Source organism: Acanthochromis polyacanthus, chromosome 22, assembly GCF_021347895.1.
Source record: "Acanthochromis polyacanthus isolate Apoly-LR-REF ecotype Palm Island chromosome 22, KAUST_Apoly_ChrSc, whole genome shotgun sequence".
Taxonomy (NCBI): Eukaryota; Metazoa; Chordata; class Actinopteri; family Pomacentridae; genus Acanthochromis; species Acanthochromis polyacanthus.
In genome coordinates, this window is record NC_067134.1 from 19,754,879 (window position 1) to 19,769,606 (window position 14,728).

Genomic DNA, 14,728 nt, shown 5'->3' on the forward strand with positions numbered 1-14,728 from the left:
AATAGACATATTGTCCATTATGCATCTGTTGAAAAAAATAAATCATCTAACAGTTTGAATTTGAGGAACTAGCAATCCTCTGAAACAAAAGTCACATGACAAAAACAGCCCACAGTGAAGGAAAAAAAATGCAATAAGAGCAAAAAAAAATTAATAAAATAAAAATAAAGATGAGAACAGACATTACTGGCTACAAAAATGAAGCTATAAGAAGAAAATTAGGTTGTTTTCCACAACAACAGACAATCCGAGCAGATTTTTTGGACAAAAAGTCACAACTAACGCATTTCAGTTCAGGTTTATGCTAGTATTGAACAGCTTGAACAAATTGAAATAAGTTCAATAAACAATTTACACATAAGTTTTTAAAAGGATTTACGTCGTTGAGTGTAAATATCCCTAATCTGGTGTCACTGTTTATTTTTTGGGCACCTGTTCTTGAAGCTCTCTGCAGCTCAGTTCAGTGGAATTTATACTTTTTCAAACCCTTCTGCTCCCAGTTTCTCGGCCACGACTTTTACAATAAAAGAAAAAGTTGCACATTAACAATCTGTTGCGTCCAAAACTAACAGATGGAGACGCTGCCAGATGCACAGTAGAGCCAGACTTGTTAGCGAGGCATCCAAGGACAGAGCACGAACAAAATACATCAAGGCCACAGATGTATCAATGAATGAAGAGAAAGCCCGGCAGCAATGTTACGCAGACAAAGCCGAGGCGAATGCGAAATCTCGGAGGCCGAGCGTTGTGTTTTGTGGGTGTGTGCGCGGCCGAGCGGTGACTGGAGCAGCTGGTGCGATGCTACGTCGCTGAAGGGCAGCTGTGTGTGTTCTCCTTTTTTTTTTCTCCTCCTCCTCTTTTCTTTCTTCCCCTCCCTCCCCTCTCCCAGAGCCACGACTCGGCCGGCCCCCTCCCCCCGTCCTCCCGTCCTCCCCACATCCTCCGCTGCTGCTATGATATAGTGACGGCTGTTGCCGGGGGAGGTTGCCATGGGAACCGAGTGATGATTGGTGGTGCTGTCCGCTGCCAGGAAGCTTGTTGGTGGATGAGGGGGGTTACGGGGGTCGGGTGGTGTGATTTTAGCCTGCTGGGGGGATGGGGGCGGCGGTCAGCTGGGTGGCAGGGGGTCTGGGGGGGGTTTACAATGAACTTTGGAGTATTTGTTGATGGCAAGAGTGAAGGGGTGGGGGGGTTCAAAGCTCGCGAGCTGTATAGAAACAGATGGTTGGAGGCGAAAGCTAAGACGCCAACGATGAGGCCACTTTAAAAGAGTTTTCAGCGCTCAGAATAACCAACACGTCATCAGAAGTATGGGAAAGTAAAAAATCTCCATTTCTATCCTCTGAGTGCTTTTGCTTTAACCCTCCTGTTGATGTCCTCATATATGGGCACCAAAAAATATTATTACCTTGTCTGAAAAAAATCCAAAAAAATCAACAATAAAATTCCCCAAAATTCTAAAATTTGCAAAACCTTCAGGAAGAAAATTCCAATAATTCCTTAAAAGTTATATTTTTAAAAAAAATCCCCCAAATTTGGCAAGAAAATTCTTGTAAATATCTTCAAAAAATTAGCAAAAACTTAAAAAATAATCCTAAAAAATAGCTAAAGTGATTCCATATGCAGTATATCAGTAAAACTTCAAATATTCTCTTAAGAGTATTCACATAAAAATAAATAAAATAAAATCTTTTGTGAATGTTCTTAAACATTTTTAAAAAACTTTTTTCCCCACTGAAAAAGAAAAATGTTCAAAGATTTCCCAAAAATGTTGAAAATGTGGACATCAGAAGTTTCACTGTGAAAATATATTTTTTCCCACATTTTCAAACTTTACAATGGGTCAATTTTGACCTGCAGGACAACATGAGGGTTCAAGAGTGAAGGTTAGTTTAATCACTGTATTGGTCATCTGTGTTTCTGTTTGGATTTTAACCCTCTAAACCCCCAAATCGCTGGCAAGTTTGAAAGGCGTCATCTTCTTCTGGTGTCATCAGATTTTCAGCTTTCAGACATCTTTGAACTAAACTTCGCCAAATTTAAGCTTAAAGTACTTCATCAGAATCTTATCTAAAATTTCCCCCAAAATAAACAGTTTGCTCGAGCCACATTCTGTGAAAAATTTAAAATTCTGGGATCCTCATCACAACAATAAAGCCACGTTTGACTCTGCTGTCAATAACAATCATTTCATAAATACTCAAGAACTCCTCAGCTGAACTGCAGGCAGTGTTTACACAGAGCAGATAGCAGAGAAGTACGGCAACAAATTAAAAAACTCAAAGTAAAATGTCTACATTACGGAGAGCTGCCATGTTTTGTCGCATACTATCAACACCTGTGGGCACTTTTTTTTTCCTCTGTTTTTATGATTTCTGTCTTTATATCTGTGTCATACATCCAGAAGACATTTTTGAGCTTTCCCTGGAATTTGTATCGCAGTGAAAAGTTAGTCCACAGTCAAGAGAACTGTGACAGGAGCAAAGAAATGCACAGAAATTGCTGCTTGGAGTTCAGAGGGTTAAAAATTGGTATTTCCTGTTCTATCTTGACCCTGAGATGCATATGTATGAGCATAGTTCTGTTCACTGAAGAAAGGCAGAAAGAGCAAACGGCAGCAAAAAAAAGTTTGATCAGTATGAAGACAAAAAAGATTAGGGAAAAAGCTTAGCTCTTAATATGTAGGAAATATTGAAGACCCAAAATGAATGAGAATGAAAACGTCATGTGGTCTCGGTGTAATCTCTAGGGCTGCATTGACAAGGTCGATTTGTTATTCGATATGCTTGCACCTGACCAAACATTCCCCAGTGTTACTTCATAAGAGGAAAAGCTCTACATCTGCAGCCTTCCAGGATTAATCCATTAATTTTGGCTGCAGGATGAACAAACTACAAGTGAACACGCCCGTTTTCAAACACTTAATTACAAAGACATACTCAACATTTACTCGGAATTGGCTTCAGACTGGTTGGTACCATGCAAACAAAGTAGTCAGTGTTTCTGTGTTCAAAAAGCTCAGTTTAATCATTGAAAACAGTAGCATGTGTGTCACACCTCAATAATTTCATTCTTCAGTAGTTCTTGTGCTGTGATCACTAGTTGATATATTTTCAGAAATCATATGATTATGTGCAGCTGGTCTGCTCCCAGTCTATTCTTATCACTGTAAAATAAAATATCCAGGTTAAAATTAGAGCCGAGATAAAACTGGATTTTTACATAGTAGAAAATTCATATACAGCAGCTGATATTGTTTACATGTACAGTATGTCAGAGTCAGATTGAAACGGTGCTTTTTAACTTTCCAGTAACATATTTCAGACATTAGCTAGCAGCTTCCTACACCACCTGACTCCACACCACTGTCTGCTCAGCTGCAGACTCTGCTACATGTACTGCAGACAGAGCTGAGATTTAGAGTCACTCTGGAGGAAAAACTTTGATGAAACCATGTCTAAATTACTCCAAAGCACGTTTCAAATCTGCTAACGTATACACCGATAACGTATGTGACAGGACAATATGAGTCAATAATACTGGTCACGTCCAAGTTAAAATGATTCAATGTGTAGCAAAAACACACAGTTTCATGTGTTTTATGATTCTTTTGGGCTAATATGGCTAGCTGGTACAGTGCACTCACTTTGGTTCACTACAGCTTTACCAAAAGTAAGTGTATGATGATTAGTAGGGGTGGGAATCTTTGGGCACCTCACTATTAGATAAAGATTATGACTGAGGGGCTAAGATTTGAATATAAATCAATTATTGATGCATCTTTTTGCCAATTGTAGAGTGTCGGGATGGCCGTGTTGGGATGGGAGGGTGTATCTGGGCTCCAATGTATGCAGCAGTGCATAGATTACAAATAACGTGGCTCTTGTCCAGTTCGCTCATGTTGTCGACGTTGTAGAAGCCGAAGTGTTTCCACACAAATTTGGACGGTTTGTAAATCGATTTAGATTCATCCAAATCGCGATGAATCAAAGAATCGTAAATTTCCCCCGCTCCTAATGATTATAAAATATAAAAGTGAGCAGTCTTCTTTAGCATAAGTCAATAAGCAGAAGATATCTTGGTATTTTACTCAATAGCTGACTAAAACATTTATCAACAACAAACAACAGGACCTTACTGAGGTTGTTTACAAGCTGAGGTCAACGGCGATAGTGGTTCCAAAATTTTTGTAAAACTGAAAAGTACGATCATATTGCGTTGAGTCAGACCTCTCTGCAACATGGAATCTAATTTTGCCAGTATTAGAAATATGTACTGGTTTCATCATTTGACTGATAAAATCCAGAACCAGTGATGATATCAAATGAGAGCCGGTGCAGCTTGTGGCGCTGTTCATGATTTTTAGTTTTGCATCATGTCTCTTAAGGCCTTGTCCACTTCAAATAACTGTAAATAAGCAGAATTAAATGTCTGTTCTTGTGAGCGTATCAAAATTGTAAATGTCAAAATTGCAATTTGCCACAACTTTCTTTTTACCCTTTGCTATCCCAGTGGCAACAAACATCATGGCCTACACAAGACCACCTGAATTTCAATGACTCGACTCTGAAGAAACACACAATAACAGGGCACCTGGTGATAAGAACAGGTGGCTTGCAGCAGACCTTGGTGATATCTCCATTATAAACCATATGAGGACACACGGACGCACAATGAATACATAAACCCAGAGTCCAGTCCCACGGCAGGCAGGAGGGAGGGGGAGGAGGAAAAAAAACATACAAGATCTAGGTCTTTTCAGTGGTTTCAAAACAATCGCAAACATGAACGTGCGCACACACCAATCATACAGTCACACACAAAGTCATTCATATGCACACAAATAAACAGAAGCTCGCACACTGTAATGCACAAGTAGTAGCAGACACGCACACACACACACACAGTCATTCAAACACACACACAGGCCTAAACCCTCATCAAAGGCTTCACTCTGGTCTCTATTCAGGGTCTATCGTTACTATAGCGACCAGCTTGCCGGGAGAAGCTCTTTAGAGCACCCTATCTGGGCTGCTTCCCTTAAAGCGTGATGCAGATCCCATTTCCATCTTCTTACACCATTGACTGATGCTAGCATACAAATAAAACAAAGAGAAACACTGGCTGACTGACAATTAGCCGAGTTTCCAGAGATGAGGGGCCTGCTCATTAGCTCACAGATACTGGAGGAGTCCGACTGTCTCGGCTCGGGGCCTATCACCTAAATCCTTTGGTTTTAGTTCACTCATAACCATAGAAACCACATCTTCATCGAGTTTATCACAAGCGAGAGAGGGGGATATAAGCTCATTAACTTCACAGGACATTAACACCATCTTCCAGCCACAGAGAGGTCAGCTGGACTCTGGTTTATACACCATCACACATCACCAAATCAGACTATTTTTATAAATTGGGCTAAAACTAAACAATTATCCCATCATTTTTGCTAAACTTAACGCAAACTAACATTATCACATAAGATCTGAGAAGCCTTTACAATCATATTTCTATTTAATCAAATGTTTATATAATTAGTCATCATTATGATGGCAATCACTGTCATTCACTTTAGCAAAATAACTGGAACTTATTCAACCCAAATGACACAAATATGGCCTATTAATTCAGTATCACCTCTTTAATTAACAAATTGAGGTGTCACTGTGACATAATGCCAAACATTTAGTAGCACATGAGAGATGCTGCATTAAAAATAAGAAAATGTTAAAACTAAAAATTAAATATTTAATTGAAAATAAGCGCATATTTGGCTTTCGATCACTATATGGTGACAACTGTGATAATTGAATTAACCTTTAATCAACACTGAGCAAATGGGAATATGACTCACATCAGTGTGGCACAATATTGGACAAAAAATTGATAATAAAATATTTAATTTTTTGCGATATATATTGGAAAAATACAGAAATTCACCAGCAAACTTGCTGAATTAACCATTCTCAAATGAATGGGGTGATTATATAGGGAAGTGAATCAGCATTGAAGAGAAAAAATAACATCTGAAATAAGGCCGTTTGGCAAAGGCATCTTGAATAGTTTTTGATTATGGAGCTGATTTAAATTGTGTAATGTGGAAAGAACTGCAAAACACGATCGATACAGTAGCTGTTTTTGTTCAATATCATCCTTTTTATAGCCAAAATGTTCTTGTACAACTCATTTGGGCAAATTATGTAATTATTATATTCAACTCAATTATTTGGATTAATACCAACAAATACATTTTTTTTTTCATTTTCGTATTTAAATAAACAGTTTTCACTTCTTTGTTGTGCTACATTTGTGCTAATGTGCAAATCTGCTTCAAAATAAGACTTCAAATAATCTTAACCTTAATTCAGATCACCTCCTTGAGGCTAAACAGTAATAAAACTGTACCAGAACCACTTTCCTTGCTGAACATCTGTGTGACAGACAGACATGACATTTACCAATGTTCAAAAATGCCTCACATGCAGGCTATAGTAGATGCTAGCTAGTTGGCTACACACAGGAAAGCATCTGTTCCTTCTGTGTTTGAGTTTGGCTATTGAGGACAGCTGTTTTGTTTGTGTTAGCTAGGTTAGATACCCTGTTAGCCTTTGTTTGGTTGTATTTAGGTCTGTGATTTGGCAACATCCACCAGCCTTCTTTTGCTTTCTTTGACCACTTTTATGTTCAGTTTGCTACTGAGCAATAAATTCCTTGACCAGAACCAAATATCTGGTTATTTTGATACATCCTGCTGATCTTAGATGTTGGATCGTAACACCCATCAAGACATCACAACCGTTCAGGCTCACATTTATGATTTTAGGCATTTTTCAGGTATATCTCCTTATTTCTACGTACCTGGATCAGAGACAGCTTGGGAGCAGCTTCCATCGCCACCTCCATGTGGCATCACCATGGTAGTCCGCCCCATACTGTGAAGCTGTGTGGGGTGAGGGCCGGGATGGGACAGTGGTGGGGGGTTAGTGTTGGGGCGGCCCAGCGGCATGCCGTCAGGTCCCACCGGTCCACCGCCTGGCCCCATAGGCCTACAGTTACTCATGGCAGAGGCCTGCATCTGAGCCATCATGTCAGGGAACTGGCCTGGACGAGGGCCCAGGTGGCCCCCAGCGGTGTCCATGTTCTGGCAGTGCTGCATGGTATCTCCTGGACCCCGCAGCCTCTGCTGAACTAGGAGGTTCTGCTGAGGACCACCAGGGACCATGCCCGTGCTGTCGGTGTAGTGCAGCGGCGCAGCTCCTTGAGCACCAGCTCCCGGGCCGGGGCTCAGGCCTGGACGATGGCTGTTCCCAGCCATGTTGTGGGAACTCTGGCAGCTCATGGACTGCAGAAGCTGGGCCATGGACGTGGTTGGGTGAAGGTTTCCAAGTCGGCCCACTTTTCGCAGCTGCTCAGTGGCACTGGGCCCCGGCATGTGAGGTCCTCCCATGCCTGGTTTGTTAAGCATATTGTAGACCATGTTGTTAGTGTTGTCGTGGTTCACAGCGGCGTTGCCCGACGACTGTTTCCGTTTGCGCATGGGATCCCTCTGCTGGGCCATGAGCTTGTCTCTGAGAGCCGCCCGGCCACTCTGGCCCTCAGGAGTGTTGAGCAGCATGGTGGAGTTTGGCGGGAGCATGGGGTTTAAAGTGCTGTGTCCCTCCATGCCTCGAGGGCCGCTCATAGAGCCAGGGTGCCCGCCACCCCCTCCATTACCTCCACCACCTGCCCCCATGCTTGACATGCCAACACCACCACCAGCCATGCCAGCAGTGCTGTTGCCAGCAGCGCTGAGTTTGTTTTGATTTGCTAGCTGTGCTTTGGCTGCGGCTGACAGGAGACTGCTGGCGGGGAAGGAAGCGGCATTCTGTTGGTTGAGGATCTGGTTGAGGGGCATTCCCAGGAGTCCTGGGTGGCCCTTCTGGGAAGCGCTGGGGGTTGCCAGAGAAGATGTCGACGAAGAGGAAGAGGTGGGTGAGTACATGGGATTGCTGTGCTGCTGGGAACCAATTGAGTTTCCAATCCCAGGCAGCATCTGGGAGTCTTTGTACTGGTGGAGTGGGTCAGCTTTGTTGGTGGAGGGACTGGAGGGCATGGCTGGCCTAGGTGAGCCCATGGCCGACCTGGGGGAACGAGGAGGAACCTTCATGGTACCACACGGGGTCTGGTGCCCCGAGGGCATTGCAAAGTTCCCATGGTCAGAGGAGGTTGAGGATGAACGTGAGCGATGAGGGGAGGCCTCCATTCTCCCATGCGCAGGTCCAGTCATGTGGACAGGGGAGGTGACGGGAGAGGGAGACATGGAGGAAGTTGGACCACCCTGTTGAGTCCTTTGAACATGGCCGCCATGCCCCACAGGCCCAGGCTTCACTGTGGGTAAAGGTAAGTTGCTTGGCAAGGGAACAATGGCAGGAGGGGGTATGTTTACATTCATCATTGGTACCTGAGAGTGGATGTTAGGCTGGAAGTTGGAAGGGTTTGGGGCATTGGTGGGGGGCTGGCTTACTGGCTTGCTGGGGATGGGGTCCAGGATGCCTAAGGGGTCCTTTTCTGAGGTTAACTGCCTTTTCTGAAGGGCACAGGATGGCGGTATGGATGGAGGGGGCGGTACAGGGTGCACAGGGGGTTGTGATTTATGGTGAAATGCTGCACGGGGTATATCCATACCAGGGGGGAAGTTCCCCCGTGGCATGTTCATGTTCATGACAGGGCTTTTGGCAGTGGCCGTGGGGGAGAGGGGCGTGCTAGTCCTTCCTGTCATGGCGCAGGATGGCTGGCCCGCAGGGGAGCCATGGAGCATCACACTGGGTGGGGAAAGAGGTGTCCGCGTGTTCCCGTGGATGGAGGCTGAGCCAGGACTGCCGGCTCCAGGAAACCCACAAGGATTGGTCCTTGGAAAGCCCTCAGGGCTGCCCAGAGTGTCTGCACTGGGAGACTGTGAGCCATCTCCATACAGCTTAACACTGGATGGAGGTGGGCTCAGCATGCCTCCATACCCGGCACGGTACGGGGATTTGGGGCCCTGCTCCCCACTGCCCAGCCGCTGAGGCCTGATGTACCCAGAGTAGAGCTCTGGCTGCTGGGCTCCCCCCATCTCCTGGGGTGGATACAGCCTCTGCTGCTGCTGCTGTCCAGCTGCCATCATCATCTTGAAAGGATTCTTGCAGTCAGGGCCAACAGCATTGGGCAGGCCATCGTGGGGTTTAGTCCTTATTGCTCGTTGAGTCGTGGAATGCACAGCGACCACAGATGACGTACCTGGAAGGCAAACATGGCACTTTCGAGTAAAATCACTACCAACAATTTGGACAAAATTTTAGGTTGGGCAGAGAAGTAATTCATCTAAAGGCCTGCAAGTGGCTGTAAAAAATAAAAACTAAAATAGTATCAAAAGAAAATACTTTGAACCCCGAGCAGCTGCTTGTGTGCAGTCTAACAAATAAGAATGGCATATATTATTAGTAAATAAGAGATCACTTCCTTTGATTATGCATTTTACAAAAGCTGAAAAAACTTGCAGATGTTACAGCTACTAAAAAAAACATATTCCACGTTACAGACAATGTACTATTTACATTTTTTGTTTGTTTCCATAGTTGTCTCTTTGCTTTGTAGAAACACAGCCTGCAGTTCAGTTGAAAAGTCCCTGAATGCTTGCCACGTGCGTCACTAATGGTTGCACTCAGATGTTCAAATTAGTTTTTGGGTATTCTTTTACAGAATGTAATTACTGCAGACTACTCATTTTGGCAAATGCTAAGACCTGTACAATACATTTATTTTGATATTTGTATTTCAAGGCTGGATTTAGTTCATTTCCTCACAAAACCTGGAAGATATGCATGATTAATTCAAGGACTATTGGAAAGTTTGAAAGCTGACAATTATTTTCAATTAGACAATATCTGGCTATGAACTCTGTAATTGTGGTGATGTAAAAAAAATTCTGCATGAATTCTGAAATTAGGGGCTTGAAAATCCCAAATCATGTTATACACTGACTTAGAATTTTCTCCTCAACATTCAAGAAAATAATAATACATCAATTCCATGTAATTTCCACCAACGTTTGGCTGTTGCTAGCACTTCATATAAGTTTCTGCCGGTTTACCTTTACATGTTATTCACTGTGTCTTAGAAATAAAATACAATTTTAAAGGTGTAACAGCTGCATTTAAGTGATCTCGTACCTCCCCCTGGACTGGTCAGTGTCAGCGGTGGGTGCGTCTCCATGCTCTTGTGCAGTGTGGCCACGGCCAGAAGCTTCCTCTTGTGAATGCAGAGTTTGGTGACGTCTTCATCTGCTTTCACGTCCTCCGCTGTCCTCTGCTTGACAGCCGCCCCTGGGTCGAAGTTGAACACCTGAGGAAAAAGACAGAAGCAATTTAAGCAAATGTAAAGACACAGCTATCTGTGTAAACGAGATGATGGGTCTTTTGGTTTCATTTATTCATTATATCTGAACATGACAACAATTTCATCACCTCCATAAGTCACAATCTTTCACTACACATGAATATACATTTATAGATGATCCTTTTGATCAAATACAGACAACAGATACTCGCGCCACTGAGAGCGACTATTTTTCTCTTGATTAATTAATCTATCCGTAGATTCATCTCAAAGGATAACTGTCCTCCAAAAAAGCAAGATGACAATATCATTAGCTAATTTTAGTTTGACAAACTGTATGTCAATGTATAAAGCAGCAAATGTGAACAAATGTTGATAAACCGTAAAGCTTCCAACATGATGCCTTATTGTTACCTAAAGTAGTGCAACTCAAATGAAATCCAAGTTTTTATTAAAATCCTTAGTATGAAAAGCTTCAGTTTGCATTTTAAACAAATACAGCATGGACACAGTGGATATTTTACAATGACGAAGCAGCTCTTTGATTTCAATAGTAGCTTAGAATTCTTTGTAGTCACTGCTGGTTAACATGCTCCAATAGGCTGTGTTTTAGTCACTATTTCACACTTGTTCTGTTGTCTGATGTCAAAAACAGAAAAATATGTAAATGACAACAGTTTCATTGGTAATTTAAAAATATATATGTTTTCCTTTTTAATTTAACTGACATATATGAAAAATATCAGCCAATCTATTGATATTAGAGTTTTATATTCCTTAAAATCGTTATGGAGAGTGAGCAAGTGAAGCGCATTTTTGAGAAGTTTGATCTTGCTTCAGAGTACGCAGCATTAGCATGGATATCTGCGTCTTCAGCTTTTGTCGGGCGAAGTGAAGCGTGACGTCAGGGTTTGTAGGTCTGAGTATTAGGGAAGAGGGGACGGGCAATCCGAGTATTTGGATCTCAAAATTAATATTCAGATACCACCACAACTGTTGAATATTTAGGTCCAGCCCTAGCAAAAACCACCTTTTTGTTTGGTGGTAATTGGAATTACTCCCAGATTTTAAACCTTTGGGTCTGAGGACATTTAACTAAGTAAGAGCTCTGCTGCCACTACCATTTTCTAAAATCGTAGTGCTCACTAATGATTTGAGCCCAAAATCACCGATGTCATGATGCAATTACATACTGATACTGAAGAAATACATTATATTGAACTGCAACACTGTTTTTGAGATAGTAAGTGGTACACATGAGTTTTCAAACAACTCGTTCAAGTGAAAACTGGGATATCCCATGATCATGAATCCAAAGATAACAGTAAGCTTATTATCACGGATTGCGACTAATCAGAGGACCCCCCCAAAGGATGCCGAGGGCATCGGATAAGGATTGTGTGGTTCAGTTTTTCAGTCACCAGGCTGCTTCCTTGCATCATGTGACAAGCCTTGAATATTATGTAAATCAGAGCAAGATCTACCAGCAAGCTGCGTTCCCCCCCCATCTCTTGGGGCTGTCTTAACAGCACAGACTGCAATGTATATAGAGAAAGTCGCAGACAAATATCAAGACTCTCCTGAGCACCTCGAAGTAATATCCCACATCTTAAGACAGTTAGGAAGAGCAGAAAAAGAGCCTGAGTTTACACATTTGTGTCACAGAATGCGTCACATATGCGGAGAAATTTCTTCATTTTCTGCCAGCCGAAGACAATTTGAGGGGCTCATAAAGGGATGCAGGGAGGAGAATGTTCTCGGTTTGCTGAGTTTATGTCTGCTTATTAAAAATAGGAGCAGTAAACATTTTCCCAGACAAGACAAAATCGGCTCGATAATGGTCTGATCCGACAGACATGACAGGCGTGTTGGGGACAAATTTAGCATCAAGAAGGATAATCGGTCGGATTACCCCATGTAATGTGATCCAGTGGACGCCTTGCAACACCCTAACATTTGTAGTTCGGTCCTTCACAGAGATCAGCAAAGCAAAGGGTGAATTTATTTCATACATCCGGAGCATATGGAAGCAGAGGAGCAGATTATGCCGCAGGACTGGTTTCAGAGCTTTCTTCTGCCTTTTCCCACCATGCAAAGCGCAACGAACTGCCGTTAATTCGAGCTGACCACATCCACCTCGCTCCGTGAAGGACAAAACTTTTTAAAGCCACCTTTCAAGCCGACAGAGGTGACTTTTTGATGCTCAAAAGACCATTTGAACAAAAAACAAAAGCGTCACTTTAACAACAGCCTGTCAGATGCGGTTTTCACCTTCGTTTGACTGTTGTGACGCCGCTCGCTTCTTCCTCACAGACATGTTTATTCCTCCCTCAGTCCCTTTCCCTTCCTTCCTAGCTCCGGTCACAAATGTCAGATACGTAACGTGTCCTATCTCGAGGCCGAGACATGTCAAGAGTTGATTGTCTGCTCTGAATTAAAATATCATGTAGTCTGAAGAGGCGTTTAGCAAACACTCAATCTCAGTGGCTGGCAGCAAGTGCACATTTCACAAGGCTGCGTCCTGAAAGTCGATGAGTCAAATCATTTATTGGAGACCCCTCAGTCGACTGAGATTCTTCAACAAATAGAAGCTCGAACAAATGCACAGACATAGGATTGCACTAAGAAATTATAAAGTGGCATAATGTCCAGCCTTTTAAAACAAAAATAATCTCAGTGCAAACATACATTGAGGTAGAACTGTTATTAATTGATTAAGTTTGTAAGTCAATCTATTAAAAATATATTAATGGTTGAGACAGAAGATGAGCAACATGCATGTCAGAAAATGCGTAGATTTGCTGCAGTACTTGGTTGTGCCACCAGATGGAGTCTCTTGTTCTTTAATGCGATAAACTTCCAGTTGCTGACCAATCACAGTGGTTCTTAAACCTCGCTGCTGTCTAGCCGCTAACTGTGACCGTCGTGTTGGTGAATTCTGTAGCATTAGAGTTGCTAAAAGCTAAAAAGGGTGAATTAGCCACCTGAGGCTCGTGCTAACGCGAAGCTACGACTTTCAAATGCTGCTCGAGCCAGGAGCTGAGCGTCTGTCAGTCGCAATGCTGCCAGCATTGAGGAGCAGCGAGACTCTGATTAAATGCTTCCAACAGCATTAAAGTGATGAAGTGTATTGGCAGAGCTCTACCTTCGTATAAATCCATTTTAGAGGTGGCAGTAAATACTGACAGATTATTTAACAGAGTGTTTCAGCAGCTGTTACCAACAGCTGGATTAAGTCACTCCATCATGTAGATCAGTTAACAGAGTTATTCCTGTACTAAACCGCTGTAAAAATATTGATAAAGTTGCAGGTTATTTGATGTGAAAGACTGTAGCTTGTTTGCTGTGTTAATTTCTTTGGATTTTGTCGCTAAACAGCAATTTAAACTGTTCTTCCAATTAGTAACAGTCATATCAGGACAGAAAATAACGTCCATAATATTTCATTCATTTCAATGATTGATTGTTATCATACACTTGTTGCCTGTTCTTCACCAGTCCAAGCTTTATGGGACAGTGATAAAGAGATAACCACTGTTGGAAAAAAGCTCATATTTAATATCAGCTAAAGTTTGCAAGAAGTCACGAGATAGACTTTGAAGAAGATAGTTCTAGAATTAAGCGTTTTGGACATCAGACTAGATGGTAAAGACACCAAACGCTGCACATCATCGCAACTGCAACATCCCCACCGTAAAGCATGGCGGTGGCAGCATCATGATGTGAGGATGATTCTTGGCAGTAGACCTTAAAAGCCTCGCAAAAGTAGAGGATAAAATGAATGGAGCAAAGTATAAAGACATCCTGGAGGAGAACCTGATGCAGTTTGCAAGAGAACTGCCACTTGTGAGAATATTTGTTTTCTAGCAAGACAATGAGCTAAATCATTCATTCAAATCTACACAGAAATGGTTTAAAGATGGCACAGGTTCATCATTATTCACCATTCTTCAGCAATCATTTATTTTACCTGTTAAATGTTTGATGAATTGATACCTTGTTGTCACTTTGACATGAAAGACTTTTTTTGGGGTAAATTTTTGTGGAAAAAAAAGAACAAATTATATTGACTAGATTCAATGTTGAAAAGCAAAAGAAGGGGGAAAACTTCAAGGGGTGTGAAGCCCACATGAAAGTGAAACCGAGAATGATCCTTCTAACAGCCAGCAGGGGGCTGACTGTATAGTGGATAAAAAAATAAGTCTACTTCTCACTACCTTGGTAAACGTTGTCTGAATTAGTTTATGGTCTCTTTTTAAATACAGCATGGTCCTCATTTTGTAAATTATGGACCCATTTGGAGTAAAATACAAGATAAAGGAGGGTATGTTTTAGGGCAGGGCTACCTTGTAATTTTCAGGTTGCTATCAAATGG

At 42.2% G+C, this 14,728-nt stretch overlaps 1 protein-coding gene across 1 annotated transcript in view; it reads right to left on the reverse strand.

The window, feature by feature from the left end:
* Positions 1 to 14,728, reverse strand: part of LOC110947952 (methyl-CpG-binding domain protein 5) — a 33,207-nt gene that overhangs the window by 6,276 nt on the left and 12,203 nt on the right. The window contains 2 exon segments of the mRNA XM_051941800.1: positions 6,859 to 9,255; positions 10,188 to 10,359. Of these exon segments, the coding sequence (XP_051797760.1) occupies positions 6,859 to 9,255; positions 10,188 to 10,359 (2,569 nt within the window).